Source organism: Oncorhynchus mykiss, chromosome 10 (genome assembly GCF_057628025.1).
Source record: "Oncorhynchus mykiss isolate SJ-2025 chromosome 10, ASM5762802v1, whole genome shotgun sequence".
NCBI classification, from domain to species: domain Eukaryota; kingdom Metazoa; phylum Chordata; class Actinopteri; order Salmoniformes; family Salmonidae; genus Oncorhynchus; species Oncorhynchus mykiss.
The window spans coordinates 40,295,546-40,317,154 of record NC_143031.1 but is presented as its reverse complement, the minus strand read 5'-3'; the positions used below and the strand labels follow the sequence as shown (position 1 = coordinate 40,317,154).

At 45.3% G+C, this 21,609-nt stretch overlaps 1 protein-coding gene across 19 annotated transcripts in view; it reads right to left on the bottom strand.

The window, feature by feature from the left end:
- The window catches only part of LOC110533873 (unconventional myosin-XVIIIa), a 106,589-nt gene that overhangs the window by 12,923 nt on the left and 72,057 nt on the right, over positions 1–21,609 (bottom strand). For all 19 annotated transcript variants that reach the window (XM_090186612.1, XM_090186620.1, XM_090186621.1 and 16 more), the window contains 17 exons: positions 21,345–21,473; positions 16,299–16,442; positions 15,917–16,006; positions 15,495–15,614; positions 15,234–15,351; positions 12,727–12,854; positions 12,456–12,610; positions 11,560–11,683; positions 11,204–11,404; positions 10,999–11,109; positions 8,558–8,662; positions 7,405–7,551; positions 7,041–7,154; positions 3,002–3,118; positions 2,009–2,092; positions 986–1,123; positions 132–317 (listed from right to left, as the gene is read on the bottom strand). In XM_090186612.1, the coding sequence (XP_090042738.1) occupies positions 132–317; positions 986–1,123; positions 2,009–2,092; positions 3,002–3,118; positions 7,041–7,154; positions 7,405–7,551; positions 8,558–8,662; positions 10,999–11,109; positions 11,204–11,404; positions 11,560–11,683; positions 12,456–12,610; positions 12,727–12,854; positions 15,234–15,351; positions 15,495–15,614; positions 15,917–16,006; positions 16,299–16,442; positions 21,345–21,473 (2,211 nt within the window). The remainder of the gene's footprint in view (positions 1–131; positions 318–985; positions 1,124–2,008; positions 2,093–3,001; positions 3,119–7,040; positions 7,155–7,404; positions 7,552–8,557; positions 8,663–10,998; positions 11,110–11,203; positions 11,405–11,559; positions 11,684–12,455; positions 12,611–12,726; positions 12,855–15,233; positions 15,352–15,494; positions 15,615–15,916; positions 16,007–16,298; positions 16,443–21,344; positions 21,474–21,609) is intronic.

The window sequence follows — 21,609 nt, the reverse complement described above, 5'->3', positions numbered from 1 at the left end:
AGTGACTGTCACCCCAAACCCCTGTAAACCAAGACATCCCCACCCTAAATGAGGATATTAGCCCTGTATGACCTAACAAGGAGAGTCCAGTCCAAACGTCAGTACTCTGCTGACTGGGCCCTCTTCCTTACCAGCTCATGCTTCTTGCGGCTGGCCTCGGCCTCCTTCTTGGAGAGCTCAGCCATCTCCTCTTTGATGTCCCTCATCTGTCTCTGTATGCGTTTGTTCTGCTCCTTCTCCCTGTTCTCTCCATTACCGCGGTGGTCTCTCTCCTCCGTCATCTTCTCCAGGTTCTCCTTCAGACGACCTGTAAGGCTCTGGGGACGAGGAGATGGAACTGGGTCAGAACCGCATAGAACACAGCTGAGACATCCAGCATAGGTGCCTGAGCAGTGAGCACATTTCACTTTGAGGTTTTTGGTGTGGTTAATGTAGTTGGAGAAGGGTCAAATTGAGGTCACTAAGAATTTCCAATTGAGCTCAGGTGTGCAGAAATCACAGCTGGCCAGAGAAAGATAGTATGGCTGTCGTAAAATATATTTCCCTCACAGCATTTGTTCAATGACCCAAAATGTGGCCTCACAGCTTGCCCTCTACCTCCCACATACAAGCCCCTCTCTCTTGCTCTCACACACACACTCCCTCCCCCTCCCTCTCACTCTCTCCCCCTCCCTCCCACTCTCTACCCCTATCACTCACTCACTCACTCTCTCCTTTTTCCCCTCCTTCCTTCTCCCCCACACTTTCCCCCTCTTTCTCCCTTTCTCCCCTCCCTCCCTCCCCCTCTCCTTCTTCCCCTCCCCCTCCCTCCCTCCCACCCACTCACTCACTCACTCCTTCACTCACTCCCTCCTTCTCCCCCTCCCTCCTACTCTCTCCCCCTCTCACTCTTTCTCCCCTTCCTTCCCTCCCTCCCTCCCTCCCTCCCTCCCTCCCTCCCTCCCTCCCTCCCTCCCTCCCTCCCTCCCTCCCTCCCCCGTCTCACCTCCAGGCGTTTGATCTGGGTCCTCTCGTACTCCAGCTTGGTCTCGAGCTCACGGATCTTGGCCTCCTGCCTGCTGACCAGGGACTTCTCCACCATGGACTGCTCCTGGAACTCCAGCTGGCTCTGCAGGGACTGCAACTGGAGGGGGGCAACACACACACAGTGACATACTGAAGTACTGATTACACCACACTGAACACCTCCACTCTGCCCTATGCAACCCTCCCTCTAATTCTTCTATAATCAATACTAGGCCTGCATTCAACAGATATGTGTTTGTGCCCAAAATAAATACATTCACCTCTTCCCTTCATCTGCATTGTGAATAGCATCCCCCCTGGCTGAAATGTTGGGAATCTAGCCAGCATTTTTGTTGCCTCAAATGCTAGTATTATCTGATGTGAATAGCCAATAAGCCGAGGATAGGATAACCCCAGTAGCCTCTACAGACCTAAATAACGATCACAGATCCCACTGCACAGCTTTGTGGAGGGGAATAAGATCAATGCTTTGCAAACTTGTTTCGTCTTAAGACTTTTCTCATATCTGATAAGAGGATGAAAGACATACACTAACTAAAAGTACCCAAAATGCACCAGGGCTCCTAATGAGGAGCTTTGCATCTGAGAGAAGGAGGATTTAGAGCTGGCCTTTCATGTCATTAAAGAACACAGTGTTCCTCTCATTGTGGATCTGTTAATCACTGCAGGGCTACAGGATTTAGATAGATACAATAGATAGATAGATAGCCATCTATCGCTGCCTTTGGTGGCAGCTCTTAAAACTCCCTTACAGCAAGCAGAGTGAGGGGTAAGATCAGGCTGCAAGCAGACAGACAGAGCTCTGATCCTCTCCAGGTGAATGTGCTGGTGTAGCTGTAGGTGTAGGACAACCTGTATGATTGTGCTGAGGGCATGATGTCCTCTGAGTGGCTGGTGAATGTGTGAGTAGATGGGGATGGGTGGGGGGCAGGCAGGGGGATTGGGGCTCCCATGGCAGGCAGCCATGGCAGTGTGTAGTTACCTTGTCCTGGATCTCCTGCTTCTCCTTCATGGCTTCCTCCAGCTGGGCCTGCAGGTCACTGATCTGGGCCAGGTCTCTGGCAGACTGTCACATCACAAACACACAGAGATAGTTACAGTATTTGAAGTTTACTTCCAAAACACTATATCCACCAATTTTTTACATTTGTGTTTTTTCATCAGCAATTATTATGCGTACCTTCAGGTGTGTGTAAAATATTACTGTCGTCACATTTTTAATTCCTACATTTGAGATGTCTGAAATGTTCTATTTCTTTTTTGCAAAATGCTATATATACACAAACACACAGACACATCGTTTATCTCAAATGGAATGTTCATATTTTTTAGCATTGTATTTGTCATTTAGCAGACACTCGTATCCAGAGAGACTTACAGGAGCTTCATTGCTCAAGGGCACAAACAGATTATTCACCTACTTGGCTCGGGGATTTGCCCGACGCTCTTAATCGCGAGGCTACCTGCTGCTCGTATCCTGTATATTTTACTGTGATATGTGGTTGTTTCACCTAGCCATCTTCATTTTAAGATGAATACCCTTACTGTAAGTCACTCTGAATAAGAGCAAAAATGTCAAATGTAAATGTTTTACATAGATTTCATATTACTGTATTGAGTTATTTTTTAAAAATGAAATATGGATGAGAGGGATGCACAGTATGTGTCATAGTTCTAGTGCAGGTCTACAGACCAGAAGCTGTGTAGCTGAGAGGGATGCACAGTATGTGTCATAGTTATAGTGCAGGTCTACAGACCAGAAGCTGTGTAGCTGAGAGGGATGCACAGTATGTGTCATAGTTCTAGTGCAGGTCTACAGACCAGAAGCTGTGTAGCTGAGAGGGATGCACAGTATGTGTCATAGTTCTAGTGCAGGTCTACAGACCAGAAGCTGTGTAGCTGAGAGGGATGTACAGTGTGTGTCATAGTTCTAGTGCAGGTCTACAGACCAGAAGCTGTTCAGGGGCAGGGTTACCTGGGAGACGGCAGCCTTGTGTTTCTTCATCAGCTCGTTCATGTCCTCCTGGTCCTCCTCCATACGAGACTGCAGGTCGTTCTTCTCCCTTTGCAGGCGGGACACCTGCTCCTCAAGCTGAGAGAGAGGAAGAGGGGAAGAAAGAGAAAGTCAAACTTTAACAGCTGAGCTGTTTTTCAACCAGAGCCAGTGAACGTAATCAATGGTCAACAGCTGGCCAGTCATCTAATGGATATCTATCTACCTGTGGCCTGACCCTGGTAGTGGATTAGTGTGATTTACTATAATCACACCGGATTGGGTCATTTAGACCTGCAGACAGACCTTTGTGGCCAATGCACCATGTATTAGCTTGGAACTAGTGTCCTAAGGCAGATCATCAGATCTACTCTGGAGGGAAAGACACCCAGCCTCTTAGTATGCCATCCCAAACTGGAGACATTTAAAATACCTTTCATAGCCATAAACACACCAATTAGCAGCTCTACAGGGTCACTCTCTGTCCTCTCTCTGTCCCCAGAGGACCACAAGTGTCACTCTCTTCCTGCAATTTCCTCTAAAACACAGAAAGCACTCTCATGGGAAGTGATTATGGAACGCATTAATGAGGACATAAAAAACATCAACAATGCTAATTAAACCATTAGCACATAATCGAGAAATGGGCCATTTCCAGGAAAAACTCAAATGTCAATGATGATGATGGGGGGGGATTTGTGCATATTCGTGGCAGTGTTTTAACACACACTAAAATAGTCTACCCTGTGTGAAAGGGAGAGTAAAAGAAACGACAGGCTCTCCTACTGTTTTTAATAACACTGTTTGGTTTTGTTGTGTAAAAAATGGGGTAAAGCGCTGTAATTACACAAAAACGGAATGATTTCCTTAACAAAAAAATGTGTCGATTGTGTATCACTACAATAAACAGGGTCATCAAGCATGCAATCTCATTAGAATATACCAATCTGCATTTCTGTTCAATTAAATTAAAATTGCATGGACAGAAATGGTTCCTGTCACATAAACACGAAGTATAAAAAACATTAAGAACACCTGCTCTTTCCCTGACAGACTGACCAGGTGAATCCAGGTGAAAGCTATGATCCCTTATTGATGCCACTTGTTAAAAATCCACTTCAAATCAGTGTAGATCAGTTCCCAAACCGGGGTACGGGGGTACGCGCAATGCTGTCGGGGGTACGCCAAATAAAAATGAGATTCACATTTTATTTTTAAACAGTACATTTATATTTCCAGTTATACATTTGGGTGAGGTTTTTTCCCCTCGCCTGAGTAGCCCAATTTCACTGCCAAAAATAACATTTAACATTTAGTGTTAAGTGAAATAACAACACAATGTCAATTACAGGTAGCCTAGTCAAATAATTAACATCCAATCTAAACGTCACTCTCTTGCGGGAAATCTTCACTCTTGCGCAGACATTTAGAAACGAAACATGACATTTAGAAAAATAAGAAGAAGAAAGAAGGGGATAGAAGCGTCTTATATGGTGAGCTACCGAGTGGCTTGGACAGGCAAGGCCCATACTACTGTGGTGGACTTAATTCTTCCTGCTGCCGTGAATATGTCTGGGATAATGCTGGGGGAAAATATCCAAAATAACTTTATCAAACAACACTGTTTCACGACACATCAGAGACATGCCAGGAGATGTTTTGAAACAATTACTGCTTCGCATACAAGCCAGTGAATTATTGGCGTTACAGCTGGATGTGTCAACAATCAATCAATCAATCAAATTTATTTTATATAGCCCTTCGTACATCAGCTGATATCTCAAAGTGCTGTACAGAAACCCAGCCTAAAACCCCAAACAGCAAGCAATGCAGGTGAAGAAGCACAGACGTGGAGGGCCTGGCACAGCTCCTGCTATATGTCCGGGACGTTTATGCAAACCACTGGAAACCAGGACAACATGAGAGGATATTTTTAAAGTACTGGACAGTTTCGTGACATCCAATGGACTTTGGTGGTCAAGATGTGTTGGTATCTGTACTAATGGCGCAAAAGCCATGACAGGGAGACATAGTGGAATGGTAAAGCGCGTGCAAGCAGTTGCTCCCGACGTCACTTGATGTTAAAGCAAGACCCCTGAACTCTCGTTTATTTTCTGTTTTTAATTGAGAGACGAGCTTAAAGTTTTCTTTACTGACCATAATTTTCATTTGTCTGACCGCTTGCATGATGACGAGTTTCTCACACGACTGGCCTATCAAGGTGATGTTTTTTCTCACCTGAATAATCTTAATCAAGTATTATAGGGACTCTCCACAACTATATTCAATGTGCGGGACAAAAATGAGGCCATGACTAAGAGGTTGGAGCTCTTTTCTGTCTGCATTAACAAGGACAACACACAGGACTTTCCATCATTGTATGATTTTTTGTGTGCAAATTAACTCAGGCTTAAGGACAATATAGCGAAGCACCCGAGTGAGCTGGGTGCGCAATTACACAGACACTTTCCCGGAAAACGGATGACACAAACAACTGGATTGGTTATCCATTTCATGCCCTGCCTCCAGTCCTTTTATCGATATCTGAACAAGAGAGTCTCATTGAAATTGCAACAAGCGGTTCTGTGAAAATTGAAATTAATCAGAAGCCACTGCCGGATTTCTGGACTGGGCTGCGCTCAGAGTATTATGCCTTGGCAAATCGCGCTGTTAAGACACTGATAACCTTTGCAACCACGTACCTATGTGAGAGTGGATTCTCGGCCCTCACTAACATGAAAACTAAATACAGGCACAGACTGTGTGTGGGAAATGATTTAAGACTCTCTCCATTACAACCCAACATTGCAGAGTTATGTGCATCCTTTCAAGCACACCCTTCTCATTAACCTGTGTTGAGTTATTCACCATTTGTGATGAACAAATAAAAGGTTTTATATGTAAGATGTTTAAATAAAGAACAAAATAATTGATTATTATTATATTATAATTCTTGTCCTGGTCCTGTAACAGCTCTTTGTCACTTCCCACAAGCCGGGTTGTGACAAAAACTAACTCATATTCTTATGTTTAATAAATGTATTGTATAGTGTGTATGGCTTACAATGATAGAAAAAAATAAACATTTGAGAGTGCGCTGACCCAGGTCTAGAGGGGGTATATGCAGCTGGAGGTTGAATGTTCGAAGGGGTACGGGACTAAAAAAAGGTTTGGGAACCACTGGTATAGATGAAGGGGAGGAGACAGGTTAAAGAAGGATGTTTAAGCCTCGAGACAACTGAGACACCCACAAAAGTACAGACACACATTGTGGTATTGAACATTTTGTGTTGTGGATATGTGGTGGTCTAGGGATGTTATATGATGTGCTGTTATCGTTAGCTCATTCAGTACGAACATAGTTCCCTGTTTTATCTGTTGTTTTATATGCAATGTGGGTGCGTGCTTTGGTGTGTTTGGACCCCAGGAAGAGTAGCTGCTGCCTTGGCAGGAACTAATGGGGATCCATAATAAATACAAATACATGGATTGTGTGTGTGTGCCATTCAGAGGGTGAATGGGCAAGACAAAAGTGCCTTTGAACAGGTTATAGTAGCAGATGCCAGGCACACCGGTTTGTGTCAAACTGCAACGCTGCTGGGTTTTTCATGCTCAACAGTTTTCCCGTGTGTATCAAGAATGATCAACCACTCCAAAAGACATCCAGACAACGTGACACAACTGTAGGAAGCATTGGAGTCAACATAGGCCAGCATCCTTTGACACCTTGTAGAGTCTATGCCCCAACTAACTGAGGCTGTACTGAGGGCAAAATGGGGGGGGGTGCAACTCAATATTAGGAAAGTGTTCCTAATGTTTGGCATACTCAGTGTATGTTTTACCTAGATAAATGGCTATCTTTACTGATTTAACGAGGCTGTAAGCCCTTTTAAAAGGATATTGAAGTACAGCACAGGATGTGGACGTACTCCGTACTCTGTGTGCAGTTCACACTAGGCAGCTATAATGGTAGGGAATCCTCTTATATTGAGACGGGACAGCTGAGGGAGCTCTCACTCACCGACATCTTGACTTTGACCACGTCCTCCATCTGGATGTGCAGGTCCTCGATCTCTATCTCCATGCCCTTACGAGACTTCACCGCCGCCGCACACGTGAACTCTGACTCCTCCAGCTGTGAATGGATATATAACAGGAGGAGGAAGCGGAGGTGGAGGAAGAGAGGGGGAGAGAGGATTAGAAGGTCAAGGTCCGGGAAAATAAGAAATCTTCAGAAATCACTAAATGTAACACCCTGTCCTTGATCGGAAGGATACATTTTTGACAGGACTATTTGTAGTAGAAGAGCTGAGAATGTCACTGAAGCACCTGATTGACCTGATGTTAACAAGACGGGCCATGTAGTGTAATGTAGGCTGGTGTACCTGGTTTTTGAGCTGGGCGGTCTCTCTTTTGCTGGGGGCGTTGTTCTTCATGTGGTCCAGCATGATCTGGGCGTCAGCCAGTAGCACTTTGGTGCGTTTCAGGTCCTTCCTCAGCCTCTTCTCTGTCTCCACGTCCCTGCAGCCCACCTAGAGATGAACACGCAAACAGTCTCTGGGTCATTTCACCAATTCAGTAGAACTGACTTCTATTTTACAGGCTGACTACACCGCTCGCGTCGCGTGCGTTGCAAAATACAGTTTGAAATCTATATTACTCAATTATTGCACCCACACTGCTCTCGCGCGCCAACGAGCGTCTGCATTGCCAAGGGCTAAATAGAATTCAGTTCTATTTGTGACGCAGATCGCGCTACAAGTCCTGCCTCTCCAATCTCCTCATTGGTTTATAGAAGCAGATACCCACATGCAATCTCCTCATTGGTTATACCCACGTGGGTGACAAAGACGAACGAGGTCAGTGGCGGTAATGCACCTAATTTATGAAAGCTGCCAATCGCAATATAAAGTCAAGAGAAGAAAAAGCCTGGAAGGAGGAGAGATGACTAGAAACGATTTGGTTGACTGTTTTATGTGTGGATTAACTGGCGGAGTAGAGGACCTTGTGCATTTCAGGTAAAATAACAACTCAATGTTTATATCCCAGGAAAAAATAGCTAGCAACAGCAAGCTAATTAAATAGGATAAATTAGCTAGCAAGTGCAAGCTAGCTAGCTAGCTAATTTGCCATACATGTTTAATGCTTTTCGACCTGTCCCCAAATTAATATAATTGGTTCAGAGTTTGTTTTGATATTTTAACCTGCGTGTCGTGATTGCGTTTGATGTGGGGGGACAAAATACATTTAAGCATGATGGCGCACGCGTGCAGCTGGTTTAGGTTCCGTGTTAGCCCATGGCAATGCAGAAGCTCGTTGGCGCGCGCAAGCAGTGTGGGTGCAATAATTGAACAATATAGATTTCTACATTTATTTTGCAAAGCGACGTGAGCGGTGTAGACAGCCTGTCAGAGTGATTTAAAAATGTATATTTAATTATTTTATTTATTTAACTAGGAAATTCAGTTAAGAACAAATTCTTATTTACAATGACGGGGTGATGAGCACACACACATCAGTAACAGTGTGATGGAGTACCTGGTCCTGGGCAGACAGCAGTTTGGTCTCCAGCTCTCTCCTCTCACGCAGGACTTTCTGCTTGTCATCATACTCCTCCTCCAGCTGTACCTCCATCTGCTTCAGCTGTAGAATGGACATACAGACAGAGACAGCCAGGAAGAAGATAAGTAGACTCCGTAAACTTGGTCTCTGTGGATGGTTTGTCTTCTGACAAATCAACTGTAAATTTCGGTGTTCCTCAAGGCTCCGTTTTAGGACCGCTATTTATTTCACTATATATTTTACCTCTTGGGGATGTCATTCGGAAACATAATGTTAACTTTCACTGCAATGCAGATGACACACAACTGTACATTTCAATGGAACATGGTGAAGCCCCAAAATTGCCCTCCCTGGAATCCTGTGTTTCAGACATAAGAAAGTGTATGGCAGCAAATGTTCTACTTTTAAACTCAGACAAAACAGAGATGCTAATTCTAGGTCCCAAGAAACAAAGAGATCTTCTGTTGAATCTGACAATTAATCTTGATGGTTGTACAGTCATCTCAAATGAAACTGTGAAGGACCTCAGCGTTACTCTGGACCCTGATCTCTCTTTTGACGAACAAAGAAACTGTTTCAAGGACAGCTTTTTCCATCTACATAACATTGCAAAAATCAGAAACTTTCTGTCCAAAAATGATGCCGAAAAACGTATCCATGATTTTGTCACTTCTAGGTTAGACTATTGCAATGCTCTACTTTCCGGCTACCCCGATAAAGCACTAAATAAACTTCAGTTAGTGCTAAATACGGCTGCTAGAATCCTGACTAGAACCAAAAAATGTGATCATATTACTCCAGTGCTAGCCTCTCTACACTGGCTTCCTGTTAAGGCAAGGGCTGATTTCAAGGTTTTACGGCTAACCTACAAAGCATTACATGGGCTTGCTCCTACCTATCTTTCCGATTTGGTCCTGGCCGTACATACCTACGCGTACGCTATGGTCACAAGACGCAGGCCTCCTTACTGTCCCTAGAATTTCTAAGCAAACAGCTGGAGGCAGGGCTTTCTCCTATAGAGCTCCATTTTTATGGAATAGTCTGCTTATCCGTGTGAGAGACGCAGACTTGGTCTCTATTGAAGGCTCATCTCTTCAGTAGGTCCTATGATTGAGTGTAGTCTGGCCCAGGAGTGTGAAGGTGAACGGAAAGGCACTGGAGCAACGAACCGCCCTTGCTGTCTCTGGCTCGCCGGGTCCCCTCTCCCCAGTGGGATTCTCTGCCTCTAACCCTATTACAGGGGCTGAGTCACTGGCTAACTGATGCTCTTCCATGCCATCTCTAGGATGGGTGCGTCACTTGAGTGGGTTGAGTCTCTGACGTGGTCTTCCTGTCCGGGTTGGCGCCATCCCCTTGGGTTGTGCCGTGGGGTTATCTTTGTGAGCTATACTCGGCCTTGTCTCAGGATGGTAAGTTGGTGGTTGAATATTTCCCTCTAGTGGTGTGGGGGCTGTGCTTTGGCAAAGTGGGTGGGGTTATATCCTGCCTGTTTGGCCCTGTCCGGGGGTATCGTCGGACAGGGCCACAGTGTCTCCCGACCCCTCCTGTCTAAGCCTCCAGTATTTATTCTGCAATAGTTTGTGTGTCGGGGGGCTAGGGTCAGTCTGTTATATCTGGAGTATTTATCCTGTCTATCCGGTGTCCTGTGTTAAATTAAGTATTTTCTCTCTCTCTCTCTTGCTGTCCCCAGTCCACCTGGTCGTGCTGCTGCTCCAGTTTCAACTGTTCTGCCTGTGGCTATGGAACCCTGACCAGTTCACCGGACGTGCTACCTGTCCCAGACCTGCTGTTTTCAACTCTCTAGAGACAGCAGGAGCAGTAGAGATACTCTGAATTATCGGCTATGAAAAGCCAACTGACATTTACTCCTGAGGTGCTGACCTGTTGCACCCTCGACAACCACTGTGATTATTATTATTTGACCCTGCTGTTCATCTATAAACATTTGAACATCTTGGCCATGTTCTGTTATAATTTCCACCCGGCACAGCCAGAATAGGACTGGCCACCCCTCAGAGGGATCAATGTCATACTCTATGCGGCACTAAATGCCTGACTGTCAATGTGAAATTACTGTGGGTAAAAATGTATAAAGAATTATACAAGTACGTAAACAAAACATTCCAAATGACAACAAATCACGTCAACAGTCATTTCCAGATATGGTTGCCATGACTTGTTGCTATTGGGGAAATTAAGGTAGTCAAGATAGGATTTCAGAGTGCAGCGTAATTTGACACGATTGCCTACACATTATTGTATGTGTTAGTTTAAGTGCCTGTCAGAGCTGTTGTATACTTGACATGGGTCGGCATGTTGTTTTTCTAAAGTAGGGAGGTTATGCATAGCTGATAAAACACAAATAGGACTGCTGTGGAAAATAGAGTTGTGTGCTGAGTGTAAGCAGGCCTCCATACCTTCTTACTGCAGGACTGCCTGATCTCCTCCACCTCCTCATCCTTGCTCTCGATGTCTTTGGAGTGGGTCTGCCGCAGACTCACCATCTCCATCTCCAGACGCAGCTTGGCCTGAAGGACACACACAAATAGACTGTTATAGACCAGCAACTACTATAAGGGCTCTGTATTGTTCCCCTCTTCACCTCCTCTCCTCCTCCACTACCTGCTCCAGCATCTGGATGGTCCCGGCCTGCTCGTCCAGCTCCTCTTCCTGGTCTTTGACCTTGGCCTCCAGGTCGCGGAGGGTCTTCTTGGTCTTGGACAGCGACGCCTCGTCCTTGGACTCCTGGGAGGACAGGTCCTGTAGCTCCGCATCCAGCTGCTCCACCTTCAGCTGGACGGCACACAGCTCCATGTCTTTGTCCTGCAGACAGGCAAGCAGGTAGGCAGGGGGTAGTAAAGAGACAGAGATACTCAGAGGACTCCTGGACCAGGCCACACATACAGAGGACATGGAGAACATGGTCTTCCCAGGGGCAACGATAACATTATGATCTATCATCCTTGTCCAGCTGGTACCTGCAGCTGCTGGCGCAGACTGAACAGCTCCCCAGTCATCATGTCTCTCTCCCGGCACAGCTTCTCTCTCAGGTTCTTCTCCCTCAGCACCTCGTCCTGGGCCTGGTTCTGCTCCAAGTCAAACCTGCAACACACAACACTCATGTTACACTACTGGCAGGCCGTCATACAGCCTCAAGACCTCTCCTAAGATCAAATATTTAACCAGGGCCATTTGTTGAGTTAAATCATTTACAACTGAATTCATTGCAATAAAAAACTATTTCACTTCCTCTCATCCCACTGAGGACTATAGCTAGCAGTATAGCTTCCATTTTAACCTCATTATCAGCACTCACCTTTAAATGTTATGAGTGGCCTGTTAATTTACAATAGCATAATGTTCTATTCAATAGTCTGGGCCAGCTATACTTAGGAGTGTTCAGCTGAATTGTGAAGTGTTCTGAACTGTCAGGTCTCTTAATTCTCTTTTTCTTCTCTAAGAGGAGCCGTCCTCGGCTTTGCACAGCTGAAAATGATTACTCCCACAGAGCATCTTCAATTAGCCCCAGGGGAGAGATCACATTCTGTCACAGCACAAACCTCTCAAGTTCTAAAAGTCTGACTCATTCCCTTGGCTAATGCAATTCCACAGATTACAGCCAGTCTCTATTCTCTGTTCAAATGAAGAAATGTGTAGTAGTATCCTAGGTAGGTCACCTAGTGAGAGTGAGGACATTTCAGCAGACAAAGAAACAGGTTCATCACTTCTCCCTCTTTGGATGGTAAGTCATCTAGTGCTATATGTGACCGTCTCTTATATCTATAGTCAGTGTTAAATAACCAGAGCTGGTGAATGAAGGCTTTACCATTGTGTATCAGTGTGTGTGCCTGCAAGTGTGCGTGCGTGTACATACTTCCTCTGTTTCTTCTCCAGGTCGTGGTTGCGGCTCTGCTGGCCCTCCAGGTGCAGCTTGGTGTCCTGCAGCTCAGCTGTCAATCTGCTACACTTCTTCTTCAGCTGCTGCACAGAGCGCTGCACCTCATCACTGTCCGCCTGCAAGTCAGTCAGCTACACACACACACCCACACAGTCTGAGTGCTCTACTATCATACAGTATGAGACATCACTTCAGTACACCGGGGAACAATATGGAATTAAGCATTAGTGTAAGACCAGGGCTGTACCCTTCTCTCCAGGTGTCTTTTATTCTGCTGCTCCGTCTCCAGCTTGTCTTCAAACTCCTGCTGAAGTCTCTTCTTGGTGAACTCAGTCTCCCGGATGGCTCGGTCGTACTTCAGCCGCCACTCTCCTCCTGAGAGACAGACCGAGGACAGTACATACGGTCAGGGAGTGACGGAGACAGACCATGGGACATTTGGAGTGACCAATCCTTTAATGCTAGATTGGCTGACTGAACGAGGATGGAGGCTCAATGTGACTGAGCCAGTGGATGCTGCTGAGGATCATTAGGTTAGAGACGATTTTCTGTGTCTCACATTCAACCGTTGCCAACAACAGACACGGAAACTTCTACTAAACATTTCATCATAACTTGATAACACAAAGGAAAACAAAGGAAATACTCCTGTTCAAGGGAACAAGAGTATCCCTCAAGATATCGTCTCTACTGAGGGAAGATGACAAATTCATCAACTACAAGGAGATTAATGTAAAAATGGACTTGACACCATTGAAAACACAGAGTATGGAATCTGTAAGGGTTTATGTTGGAAGGGCAGAACCTAACAGCATAGCTACAGTTGTAAATGTGCATTTATTATTATTATTATTAATACTATTATAATATCATTCACTTCTCTTTTTTTTACCTATACTGTTGGAGCTCGGAGAATACGAATTTCACTGTACACTGCGATTACATCTGTGACCCTGTGCATGTGACTAATAAACTAATCTAATCGATCTAATCTAGAGCTTTAACTTGGCCCAGAGCTGTGGCTGTCAGAGACTATCTACACCAAAGCAGCAGAGACTAGAGGCGGGTCCAGGTTCATTTCTCAGACTTATCGTTTGAGAGGCTGTCCATTCCCCCTTCACACAGGAACACTGGGGCTTTCCATTACGAACAGACATTTGCATATATATAGTATAATGACAGCTTCCAGGGGCCACCGGCTCTGATCCACAAGATTATTTTCTCATTTATCTGAAACCTCCCCACTCTGGCTTTATGGAGGCCGGGTATTCGAGCTCCTTGACTCACGGGCACAGAGAGACTCAAGGACAATACACTCACAGCATGACACCTCACTCAATGCAGAAGATCAGAGGAGAGAGAGGACTCAGGCCTGACAATGGGCATCTTAATTCCACAGCTGTAAATCCATAGAAGATCGGTCAATTCATGGGCCAGTTATATTATAATGCAACTATTGACCCAATTTCCTACTGTATGGAGTCTCAAATATTGTACTAAGGATGAGTCACACAATACCCTCATATTACCAGTTTGGAACTATTAAAGATGCACTATGCAGAAATCGCACCAGGTTGCAAAACTTCTAATAAACTGAAATTAGGCAAACTATTTGACAAAACAAGCAAGTGTTGTGTAGAGATTCATTGAACCATCTAAACCGCTGTGAAATATAGTTTCCATAACCACAAATATTGTAGGAAACTTAAGGAAAAGCATAGAAATAGTGCACATAGAACAGATCTACCGCTTCTTAGGCTTGCTTTCAAATGAGAATGATAGATCTATAACGAGCATTTCTAGTGAATTTGGTCGGGTCGCCCAAAAAGTTACATATTGCAGCTTTACATACCATTGGCCCCTAAGCTGTGTCTGTTAGCCTCTGAAAAACAAAGGTGATCATAATACAACTTACAACCCACTCTTCCGATGTCATTTGTGAGTAACCTCTTATACCAGTAGTCTTATACCAGTAGACATGCTATGGAGTGGGTTGAGAGCTTCAAGTTCTTTGGCGTCCACGTCACTAAGGACTTAAACATGGTCCACACACACCCACACAGTCGTGAAGAGGGCAAGACAGCGCCTCTTCCCCCTCAGGAGGCTGAAAAGATTTGGCATGGGTCCTCAAAAAGTTCTACAGCTGCACCATCAAGAGGATCTTGACTGGCTGCATCATCGCTTGGTATGATAATGCACTGCCCTCGACCACAAAGTGCTACAGAGGGTGGTGCAGACAGCCCAGTACATCACTGGGGCCGAACTCCCTGCCATCCAGGACCTCTATATCAGGCTGTGTCTGAGTTCACTCTGTTATTGTCCAGCTAACGGTACCGCAGCATCTGCTCTAAGACCAACAGGCTCTGAGACGGTTTCTACCCCCAAGCCATAAGACTGCTAAATAGTTCATTAAATGGTTACACCTCTTATTATTATCTATTCTGATGCCTAGTCACTTTACCCTGCCTTCATGTACATATCTAAGTACCTCGTACTGCTGCACATTGATCTGGTACTGGTATTCCCTGTATATACAGTAGCTCCATTCTCATGCATTTTATCAAGTATCAAGCCCCCTTTTTTCCAATTTTCACCTAAAATGACATACCCAAATCTAACTGCAAAGGACAAATACAATTTCATTCGATTTTTTATATTTATAATGCCGTTCATTCCCTCAGCCATAATGACAACAGAATAGTCATTCAATGGGTTTGTGTGGATAAGAGACTTTTGGGCAGCAGAAGAACTCACCTGCATCATCATCGTCGTCGTCCATGTCCCCGTTGAGCTCTGCCGTTCTGATGAGACGAGCCTCCATCACCTCCATCTCCATACACTCCATCTGCTTCTTCATCAAGTCAAACTTAGCCTGAGGTAGACAGAGGTAGACAGAAAATGGAATACTCCCCCTACTAAATGTTACGTTCGTGCTCCATCTTCTCTGTCCTGTTATTTAGGCTCACAACATTAGTGTAAGTACAGACACTCAAGAGTGAGTGAGTCTGTCTGTACCTGTAGGTCCTTCATGTCTTTCTCCAGTCTCAGTCTCTCAGACGTCTCTGTCTCCAGCAGCTGGGAGGCCGACTCTCCAGTGTTCCTCTCATCCGCAAGCTCCGCTGACAACTCGGTGATCTGGAGGAACACACACACAGTATTTAATGTCTATTCCCCATGGCCTGGCCTATCTTCGGTCACAGTGCACTACAAACACACCCTCAAAAGGCTACCTATGAAGCCCGAGAGTCATATCCTCAGCCTACTTTTCTTATCACAGACGGAGTCAAACATTGAACAAAGGTGGACTGTTTGAGTTGATAACCTGACACAGCTTCTGGTGAATGAAGACAGTATGACTGAGTTACTTTATACTACTCCTGCAGCAAACACTGTCTCCCAGAATGCAGTGCATAGAAGAAAGGCCCCAGGAGACTCACCCTGCTCTCCAGTCGATCACTGTTCAGTCTCAGTTCGTTCCTCTCTTTCTCAGTCTTCTCCAGCTTGCCCTTCAGATGCTGGATCTCCTCCTGGAAGAGAACATACAGTACAAGCACAAATATAAGAACGGGAAAGAGACAGTAGAAAATAGCTACAGCAGAGGTAGCCATGTTGGAATCCTGTGCAACACTATGGAGATATTCACCACTCCCACCTGACATCATATAGCAACTCTGGAGACTTGACTCATGGTCGTGGGTGTGCAATCACACATTTCCAAGTATGAAAACCCTTACTTTAGTCATATGGAGCAGATTTGCAGTGGGTGAGGTTGGATGGCTAAACAGGCTTAGAGTCAAAAAGCGAGACAGAGATACTCACATCTTTTCCTCGAATCTGTTCCTCTGTGAGCTGCACCTCGATGAGCGGCCGTACGGTGGTGAACAGCTTCCACCAGGGCCAGCCCTTCACTCCCTTGTTCTTCTTGATGTTCTTCTGAATGCAGCGGATGGCCAGGTCGTGGGTCTGTTCAGCACACAGAGAAAGAGAGTGGGTGCGATGGTACTGGACTGTACCGTATGGGGCTGAGAAAGTGTGAATGCAGAGGAGAGAGTGGAAGCATAGAGCAGTACAGTGCAGAGGAGGTACAGTACAGCAGAGCTAGCCCTACTACAGAAATAGAGTACGCAGAGCCACTCAACGCACTAACTATAGAGAATGAATATCTCATCAGATTAGTATTATCAGCCTAAACGTCACTGTGATTTACTCTTTGCTATTGAATAACGTGCCGTTTTTGATCTTGAGAAACCCTAGCCCTAGTCTCCATGTTATTGACATACAGGATGGCTGGACATGTACACATCCAATAATCATGTGTTGCAGCATCGGCAAACCAGCCAGGCCTCATCAGTCAGCCTTCTCTGGAGGGTTGCTGCAGACCATTTTCCAAGGCTGGAAGCTCTTTTGATGAATTAAATCAAACATCAATACATCTTGGAAGCCGATTCCAAGTGTTACACGATTTCCATGCAGCTTGTGCATGAGCATTTGTAGTGGCGGCAGATTATGGCAAAACCCAATTAGACAACACAATATTCCCAGCCCCGAAGTCAGCCTCTATGGCCAATTAGGATTTGTTACGCCATGAAAGCCGTAACACAGTGCTACATTCAGCAAATCTCAGACAGACATATTCAACAGGACTAATTTGTGATGTTTAGACCTTAATGAATGAGGCAAACAGAAGAGAAATAACCAAAGGGCTATTCATATTGAGAGGGTGTCTGTCTGTCTACTGTATGTCAGTCTGTTGAGAGGATGTGAATCGTGGGCCAAGATTCTGACATAATCATCTACACTCTTAGAAAAAACGGTGTTGTCTAGGGAACCGCCGAAGAACCCTTTTGGAACCCTTTTTTGTAAGAGTGTAGGGCTAGGTAGGAGTGGATGTCATTGCCTGGGTAATAGCTTTGGTTCGGTGTGTCTCTCTCCTACCTGTGTGTGAATGTGTGTGTGGTCTGCATGCATGTGTGTGTGTGTGCGCTGTGTTTGTGAAGACTGAGCTCTACTTTGACGGTGCAGGAGAAGCACCCGCCCACACCACCTGCTTCCACTCAGCAGCGCACTCCCTGACTTAAAACAAGCACTTAATTAGGAAGCTCATCGGCTGCTCTGTTCAATTCCCCCCGGCTCCCAGAGGTATACATGAGGAAAGAAAACACACAGAGGAAGACTGGGCTGTGTTTCAAAAGAAAACATCCTGTCTTCCATATGCCCTCCCTCCACTACTGTATGAGAGAGAGAGAGGAGATAGACACAGGCACACTTTCAAAAGGGAAATTGTTGCTTCTCGAAAGGGAGATATATATTCCTGATGAAGTCATGCTGGGACGACTTCAAAAAGCTCTGGAAACCATGATAAATCAATCAAAAGTTACAGGACATTCTATGACACAGCCAGCCGCTTATCAAGCACCATGGGCTTTTCGTATGTTTGTCGCTGCCATAGAACACATTCCTAACACTCTCAGAGTGTATTTCCATCTAACCACGGCACATCTGTTGAGAACGGATACATCATACAGTGACATTATGGAAGCCTAATCAAATTTCATGAACGGGGAAGACGGAGTGAGAGCCCTAGTGGGTTTCATTATACAATCATTATTATAAGACAGGCCTCTGGATAGAGACACACTCCGTTAATCTTCCTGCTAGAGAGGGAGGCAGGAAAGAGGGAGGAGGGAACTCGATTCGCACAGTAATATACCACTTCACCGCATTCCTCCAATTACACTTTTCTATTTCTTGGGCTGGTGCATTTGGAATAACTACTTTTTTACCAACTGCATATATTTGTTAAATGTTATATATTTTCAGAGCAGACAGAGAAATGCACATGGCCTGGTCTATCATCATTACTATACTGACTAAACCAGACAGACTCAAGAGGTTTGCAATGAAAAACTAATTGTTTTATAGTTAATCTAGGGCGGCTAAGGTTTTGTGGTTTTTATCTGGTTAGGAGTGGTTGTTTCATATCAGTGTATGTAAACGGTTGTTTCTGTTCCAGTAGAAAAAGTGTTATTTGAGTAATTCTTGGTTTGGTGGTTCAATGTTCGCTGGAAATAATATCCGGTTTTTGACCTGATTGAACATTATATTAACATCATATTCATCAAGTCATGACTTCATATGTTTATGACTTTATTTAACATTACAAACACATTATCTAAAAAGTTCATATAATGTTAAATCAAGTCAAAAACCTGATATTATTTCCAGCGAACAATGAACCACCAAACCAAGAATTACACAGACTTAGACTTCTATTTTTCAACTGGAACAGAAACAACCGTTTCCATACACTGATATGAAACAACCACTCCTAACCAGATAAAAACCACAGAACCTTAGCTGTCACCCATAATTGAGTACTACATCTTACCTCACAAAAACCTGAACTTCAGTTCAGAGGCAAAGATTTTACAATAAAAAAATCAATTGAATCTTATCTTTCTATTAAAGATAAACGTACGAGAAGAAACAGAGGAGAAAGCATTCAGAAAAAAAATAGGCGACCCGAATAATGGATTTAGTAATGGTACAGTTAGCCTTCACACTGTTCCTCAGTGGTGATTTCCTGCCCTTTCCAGTGGATTATAAAGCGCTCCTCACCCTCAGTCTCTGAACGATGGCCTTTGAACTTAATAAGAGAAAACCTTGGCCTTTCCCGGGTTCCTATTTCCACCACATGCCCATTACTCAAAAGCTGCTTATTTTGTCATGAGGGCAAAACGAGAAGCACAAATCTTTAATAGAAGCAGAGATAACAAAAATGTATTAAGGCTAAAAACTTCAGCTTTTTGCTCAACTAGCTAAAAAATGATTCCCATAGGCCACCTTGGGAAGATACTGCAGCGTATGTCCATTTCTCAGAAAGCTTAAAGCCACATGGATGCTTCCTGGAAACAAAGAGAGTACAAAGACATGGCTGAAACGGAGCTAGTGATGTCCTGTGGGTGGCGGTGAACCAGCCAGTGAGTGTAGTGATGTCCTCTGGGTGGTGGTGAACCAGCCAGTGAGTGTAGTGATATCCTGTGGGTGGTGGTGAACCAGCCAGTGAGTGTAGTGATGTCCTGTGGGTGGTGGTGAACCAGCCAGTGAGTGTAGTGATATCCTGTGGGTGGTGGTGAACCAGCCAGTGAGTGTAGTGATGTCCTGTGGGTGGTGGTGAACCAGCCAGTGAGTGTAGTGATATCCTGTGGGTGGTGGTGAACCAGCCAGTGAGTGTAGTGATGTCCTGTGGGTGGTGGTGAACCAGCCAGTGAGTGTAGTGATGTCCTGTGGGTGGTGGTGAACCAGCCAGTGAGTGTAGTGATGTCCTGTGGGTGGTGGTGAACCAGCCAGTGAGTGTAGTGATGTCCTGTGGGTGGTGGTGAACCAGCCAGTGAGTGTAGTGATGTCCTGTGGGTGGTGGTGAACCAGCCAGTGAGTGTAGTGATGTCCTGTGGGTGGTTGTGTACCAGCCAGTGAGTGTAGTGATGTCCTGTGGGTGGTGGTGAACCAGCCAGTGAGTGTAGTGATGTCCTGTGGGTGGTGGTGAACCAGCCAGTGAGTGTAGTGATGTCCTGTGGGTGGTGGTGAACCAGCCAGTGAGTGTAGTGATGTCCTGTGGGTGGTGGTGAACCAGCCAGTGAGTGTAGTGATGTCCTGTGGGTGGTGGTGAACCAGCCAGTGAGTGTAGTGATGTCCTGTGGGTGGTGGTGAACCAGCCAGTGAGTGTAGTGATGTCCTGTGGGTGGTGGTGAACCAGCCAGTGAGTGTAGTGATGTCCTGTGGGTGGTGGTGAACCAGCCAGTGAGTGTAGTGATGTCCTGTGGGTGGTGGTGAACCAGCCAGTGAGTGTAGTGATGTCCTGTGGGTGGTGGTGAACCAGCCAGTGAGTGTAGTGATGTCCTGTGGGTGGTGGTGAACCAGCCAGTGAGTGTAGTGATGTCCTGTGGGTGGTGGTGAACCAGCCAGTGAGTGTAGTGATGTCCTGTGGGTGGTGGTGAACCAGCCAGTGAGTGTAGTGACGTCCTGTGGGTGGTGGTGAACCAGCCAGTGAGTGTAGTGATGTCCTGTGGGTGGTTGTGTATCAGCCAGTGAACTGAGTTCTAGCCAGGCCAGATGAAGGCAGCCTGCTCACTCAGAGCGCAATCACACAGTGAAGGAGAGGAGTGCTGGATTCCATACATCAACTGCAAAAATGCTATCAGCGCCAGAGAGATGGCCCCATACCATGTGGCGAGAGATTAATGGAGGGACAAGGAGATAGAGCTGAGGAGAAGGAGATGCTGGCATGTATAATAGGGCTGCTTTTAAAAAGAGCTGATCAATGAGAGTGTGATTAAGGGGGACATGTCACCCCCCTGTCCCTGGTGCAGATAGTGACAGGGTGATTCAGGTGGGATGGGGGTGGGGTTAGGCCAACAGATGTACAGCAGAACTAGCTGTAGTCCTATGGCGGAGCAAACAACCTTTAAAATGGGACCTGGAACAGGCTCCTTCACTCCAGACCCCGAGGCAACCACATCTCTCTATTTTAGATCACATGAAAGTTGTATTCTCTGTCTCTAAATCAATAGTAAAATATTGTTCTGTAGAGTTTACTGTAGAGCTTGCCGTAGTCTAAAAAAAGACTTCAGGAACAGGGGCAATATACAGTAGGAAGACTGAACTGTTCTCGACAACAAAAAACTATCAATGTAAATCATGGAAAATAAATCCTGGATTTCAAACTATAAAACAGTTTCTGATCATATTGGACAGTCACAGTCATAGCCTTGACATCCACAGTACATCTTTGTCTCCTTCCCTGCTTCCATCTTTATATCCTGCCTTTCTTCTGATGAAGTGAAGCCGTGGTGGAGTCATGCCTACCTTCCTCTTCTTGAAGGCCTGTCTGGCCAGGTACCCACTGCAGGCTGCTTGGAACAGGGTGATGTTGCGTCTGGTCTGCTCATCCCTCTGCTCCTCCAGTTTAGCCAAGGTCCCCGCTCTGAAGAACAACTGGGGAGGAAAGTACACACCTTTTAGTTCATCATCAAGCAAAATAGATATAGTCACATTTGTTCAAGTCTGGAGCTGACTTAAATAAAATAAAACGGTCACATAATTGACTTGAAATTGACTTGAGGAGAGTATG